At 37.3% G+C, this 5,850-nt stretch overlaps 1 protein-coding gene across 5 annotated transcripts in view; it reads right to left on the bottom strand.

Annotated features, from left to right (window-relative positions):
* agrn (agrin) overlaps positions 1-5,850 on the bottom strand; it is a 302,644-nt gene that overhangs the window by 113,116 nt on the left and 183,678 nt on the right. For all 5 annotated transcript variants that reach the window (XM_016484758.1, XM_016484760.1, XM_016484763.1 and 2 more), the window contains one exon: positions 3,350-3,565. In XM_016484758.1, coding sequence (XP_016340244.1) covers positions 3,350-3,565 — 216 coding nt within the window. The remainder of the gene's footprint in view (positions 1-3,349; positions 3,566-5,850) is intronic.

The raw sequence follows: 5,850 nt of genomic DNA, 5'->3' as shown, positions 1-5,850 counted from the left end.
TCGCGCCATTCTCAAACCCGCCCGCCCGCCTCCGCTCACTCAAGCCCGCCCGCCGCCGCTCACTCTAGCCGGCGTCCTCCGCTCACTCTAGTCGCCGGCCTCCGCTCACTCTAGCCCACCGTGTGTTTGTTGCGAAACTACTTTGTTTGGCCTTCCAAAAGAGGACAAAGACAGTATAAGTCATTATAATCCGTAATTATGTCCCCACTGGATGCAACAAATGCCTTGTTTATAATGGGTTTTAATGTTTTTGTCTCGTCGCTCCAGCCGGGACAAGGCATCACAGTATAGTAAGGGGCTAACATTTCCGTCACAAGCTTGAAGTATTCGACCAATCACAACGTACTGGATAACTGGCCAATCAGAGTACACCTCGCTTTTCAGACCAATGAGCTTTGTAAAAATCAATGCGTTTCAGAAAGGCGGGGCATAGAGGAGAAACAATAATGTACAGTATGTGGAAAATAATATGATTTTTGAACCTTAAACCGCATAAACACATTTCATTACACCAAATACACAAAATAATGTTCTTTTTAGCAACATCATATGACCCCTTTAAAGTTGATGAGTGTAATTTATCATTGTTAAATACAGTATTTTATATAATTCCAATACAGACAAAACTATAAACAGCACAATTGTAGGTTGACAAGGCATAAGCTTTACTTAAAGGTGCACTAAGCAATATTTGAAAAACATTTGACACTTTTAATGTCTAGTAATGATAGGGAGAAGAGAGCACTCAGTGAGTGCACAGGACGGATATTAGCAGATCGACTATAGATAGCGAGAGATGGCAGATAAAAAAATAAATAACATTTCGGAGGAACAAAACATTAAAAAGAAGGGTTAAGATCAGGTAAGAGGTAGGACTGTGTAAATACTGGAGCAGCTTTCCAGCGGTGGAGAGAACTCAAGGAGCGGGAAGGCCTGGAATCGGACGCCAAGGTTGCTTTGTTTCTTCTTGATAGGTGAGTTACATTAATTTTTACGTTGAATTACCATAGTAACACACATCGCTTTCACTTATTGATGACATCATACCCTCAGCCAGCAGGCATAGCAGATTCCGCCATCGTCGCTGCCAGGGTTGTGTACGTACGTGTGGGGCGGAGTTAACAAAATAGGGGAGGTCTTGTTGGGGTATGGGTGTGTTTGTTTTGGTGATTTTAAATATCAACATAGTTTAGCAAAAATCGCTTAGTGCATCTTTAAATAAAATAACGTGTTGAAGAGAGGTGTACAGTTAAATTTTTAAGTGATCTAACTTGAAATTTTACCCTGAAAACAAACTAAATCAAAACATAAAGCAAAGCAAAAAAATTAAAAATTAAATAAACAAACAAACCAAGCACCACAAAACAATAAACAACAAAAAATTCCCATATACAAGCCCAAGGTTTATACCTGAATATTATATGTGGTACAAGCTCCACCCAGAAAAACTAGAAACTGCATAGCAACACTCCAACAACACACCACTCCTTTTAGCATCGAGCTGTAATAAATAATAATTTCAGAATAAATAAATAATTAAATATATATGAAATAGACATGAAAGCTTTGCTGAAAGGTGACACTAAGATGACATTTTCTGTGACACTAGTGCGATATATCTATAAATAAATATGCTATATATACACACACACGTACACACACTCACACACAGACACACACACACACACACACACACACACACACACACACGTAAATACACACACTCATAGATATACAGATATAAAGATATATACGCCCTTCACCTTTCAGCAAAGCTTATATTTAAGCTCACCTTTATCTACATCCAAGCATTATTAATCAACTATTTATTTGAACCCATTCTATCCTTTTCTTCTGATATGAATCACTATTACGATGCGTTCAAACAGTATATCCCTATGCTACTTAGTTGCTTTAGTTACAGTTGCTTTAATATTGACTAAGATGTGTTTGCAGAAAGATCATAAATCAACAGTAAAGAAATCCTCTGGTGTAAGAAACATGCTTCACTGTTTAACACTAGAACCGTTTTTCAAATGTACATAACAGATTTAAAATAAAACATTCAAGTCTCCCAGTCATTGACTTTTACTAAAATTATGTAATTTACAATCCAATGTTGTTAAAAATTATTTAGATAAAACCAGATCAAAAAACGGGGCATTTATACTTATAAGCGCCAGCGGGTCAAATTTACCTGCTATATAATGCATGTATTTTCGCACGGTCATTTTCTTGCTGCTTATGTTTTAACATTGCACATTTCTAGGCAACGCCTTTCACTCACTGATCTATATGATGTAATGAATAAAACCATTTTTTGTCATGTGCGTGGGTAAAATTTACCCGCTGGCGCTTTTAGGTATACAGCGACCTCTGGCGGTTCTAGTGTTAAATTAATTGTAAGAGCAACCAAATATTATTCTCCTTTTGTGTTCCACAGTGAAAAAAGAGAGTTTGGAAAGACATAAGGATGATTTTTAGTAGGAGGCGACCGATTATCGGCGCCGATATTAAGCATTTTATGATTATCGGTATCGGTCATTTTCAAAACCTAGGTGTAAAATGCACGGCCCGCCACCGATTTCATGATTGGTAACTTATTTGTCTTATTCTACTTCTTATTATATTGTTTTAAATTGAAATTTTAAAAAGCTTATAAACAAATTTTTGAATTTTACAGATGAAAATTATGCCATTGCAAAGGTAAAAAGAAAATGCCCCTGTAAATCACTTCACCTCACATTAGGAAGGCTAATTTTTGATCAGAATTTTTGATTATTGATCAGAAGGTGCTCCTTAATTTTTTTTAATTAGGAGGACAAGCGCTCTTAAAATGGGTGTGTGACAGGTATGGCTGTGGAATGGGGTTTGGCCGAGGAAAAATTTTCAGTCAAAAGATTTTTTTTTTTGCTTTAACCCCTGACTACTACAACAATTATTACTTTTTTTTATTTAATTATTAACTTTTGTTTAAAAGAATAATCACACAATACGCTATTTCTTCCATTTTTTTATTTTAATGGTAAACCCTTTGTTTGCCAAAAAATAAAGAGTTTACTGTGGGAGTACTACACTCAACCAACATCAGGGAAGGCAGTTTTTGTCAGAGCCCTTGTTATTCTTAATTTTGACATTAATTTAAATTTTTACACCAGACATATATATCGGTTCAAAATATCGGTTATCGGTCTACTTGATCTGTAATAATCGGTATTGGCATCGGCCCTGAAAAACACATATCGGTCGACCCCTAATTTTTAGTGAATTTTCCCTTTAATTTAAGAACAACAGTCAGGAGGTCCTCACAAGTATAGATGTACTGATTTTTGCATGTGACTAGACTTACCACAGGGGCCTCTGCGCATCACCTTGATGCGTCTCTGTGTATTGCACTGGGCCTTCTCCAGCACACACTCATTGGAGTAGGTAGAGGAGTCAGAACCACACACCGGCGCCACCACAGACGTACATACAATTTTCTTACAAACACACTCTCCTTTAGAGGGGTCAGTGGGGTCTCTCTCACACACCGCTCCAAATCCACACAGCTTTCCTCTGCAACCTGCAAAGAGACACAGACATAAGAATCAATTTTAGAAAGCCACAATCATATGACAAGTGCAGCGTTCTAGAACACCACAGACATATGAGGATGGAACAAAAGATCCTTGTAAAAAAGCTCATACAAAGTAGCGTTCATGACCTTTAGAACTCCTGTCTGAAGAGATGTACAGCATTATTATTGTTGCTTTCTTTTATTATTTTGCTTTCTTTTTTTGTTACTTGTCTCAACACAAGCACTCTGTTAGGAAGATCTGGTTTTAGACAGTTCATTCAAAAATGGAAATTGACATAATTTAACATTCTAAACCTGCATGACATTGCGGAACACAGAATATAAACTTTCAAGCTTCAAAATTGACACAAAAGCACTATAAAAGTGGTCCATACCACTCAAGCAGTATATTCCAAGTCTTCTGAAGCCATATGACCATATAAACAGACTAGAATTTTACTCATTATTCACTGAAAGTATTGACCTTCTCCCTAGTTCTATTCTTGTACTATCTCTACTTTGTTTTTTTTTATGAGCATAAAATAAGCATATATAAGTCGATTGATGTATAAGTCACATTTTATCATTTAATTCAGAAATAATGTAAAATAAACTAAACATTTACAAACATTATAAACGTATTTTTGTTCTCCTCACTCCACAACAAATCCAAAACCCAAATACACACTGACTAAGCAAATAAAAACAGCTAATAAATAATATGACAAAAACGTCAAACTATTTCCATGTTTTCCCCACAAAATTACTTTTTATTACCAGGATCTGTCTTTTTATTTAAAAGCACACTTTCTTTCTCCCGCTCTCTTTCACAGCATCTTTCTTTCTCCCGTTCTTCCCTACAAACGCACACACATACATTACAGAGCACTGTGGAACAAACTCACACAAACTTGTCAGTGCTGCTGACCCACGACTTTATCAGTAAAATAGTTTTGTAACTGAAAAGCTACATGACATTTCTCAATAATGCTGCTGTTTTTGAAGCAGTTAAATTTACGGATTCGCTATTGGTATTGGTAGATGATGCTGCTGAATTATGTTCAGAGCCGAACATGCAGTACTGTGTTAATTCACACGTTCCATCTCTCTCTCTCTCTCAATAACTGCATTATTCTGCATATTAAACGCTAAAGCCTCTGTTACTAGCATTAAAATAAAATGATGTTTTGTAATCAGCAACGGGATTCTGTGATAGAGAACACTGTAACAAGTTCCTCGGATAAATATTTTTGTTTGCTGTTTTGGGGTGATAATATTATATATTATGTATTATATAAATCCAACCCTGATGATATTACAGAGCGCATTCTAATTCTGACTGAATATACAGTATACGTAACTGTTACAGCACTGCAGACTACCGCGCATCTATTGGATTTTGCTGATATTGCATTAAAAAATTGTTATTTTGGACTATCTGCCTCACGGACCAGATGAAAGTGCCCCGGCCTTAGTTTTCTTAGTTTGCCCCCCTCTGTTTTATAGTGATGAATGGAAACAACCACTAATATAATTTTTGCCTTCCCATTTGCCCCAATAGCAAATGCAAAAATCCACAATAGCATTTCTATGACTTTCCAAAATAGGAAAAAAATATCAAGAGATTGATTACATTGTCAGAAGAGAGAAGGATGTCAAATTTGCCATCACTCATTGTATTAGAAACACTCTTGCAGCAGATTTAACCAGTTTCTTTAATTTAATGTGAAGTATATATATATATATATATACACACACACACACATACACACACACACACATATATATATATATATATATTGTGGCGAGTATCCCGGTTCCAGATCAGCGTCGCCCTGGAAATGCCGCTGCCACACTGATCACAGAAGCACAACACCTGTGCGTGATGAGTGGCGCACCTGGAGCTCATTCCCGCTGGCCATAAAAGCCAGGAGAAGAGGCACCAGAGGGAGGTTGAAACGGAGCTCCAGGCGACATTAATGCTTGTTTCTCCTTATCCACAGACTCCGACGGCACCCCAGGAGAGGGATCTGCACCACGGCACTTCACCCCACGGAGACTGGCACCGAGCACCATTCCTCCGAGCACGTGTGATCAGTGTGTGGGCAATAAATCACCCTCCGGGGCACTTTCTAGCAGTAGCGAGCCTGTGTTCTCATTCACCCCGCGACAATATTTATTTATTTATTGGGCAGCACAACTGTTTTCAACATTGATAATTATAGTAAATGTTTCTTGAGCAGCAAATCAGCATATCAGAATGATTTCTGAAGGATCATGTGACACTGAAG

This window comes from Sinocyclocheilus anshuiensis, unplaced genomic scaffold, assembly GCF_001515605.1.
Source record: "Sinocyclocheilus anshuiensis isolate Anshui unplaced genomic scaffold, SAMN03320099.WGS_v1.1 scaffold1114, whole genome shotgun sequence".
Lineage (NCBI taxonomy): Eukaryota > Metazoa > Chordata > Actinopteri > Cypriniformes > Cyprinidae > Sinocyclocheilus > Sinocyclocheilus anshuiensis.
This window is presented reverse-complemented; position numbering and strand designations above follow the sequence as displayed.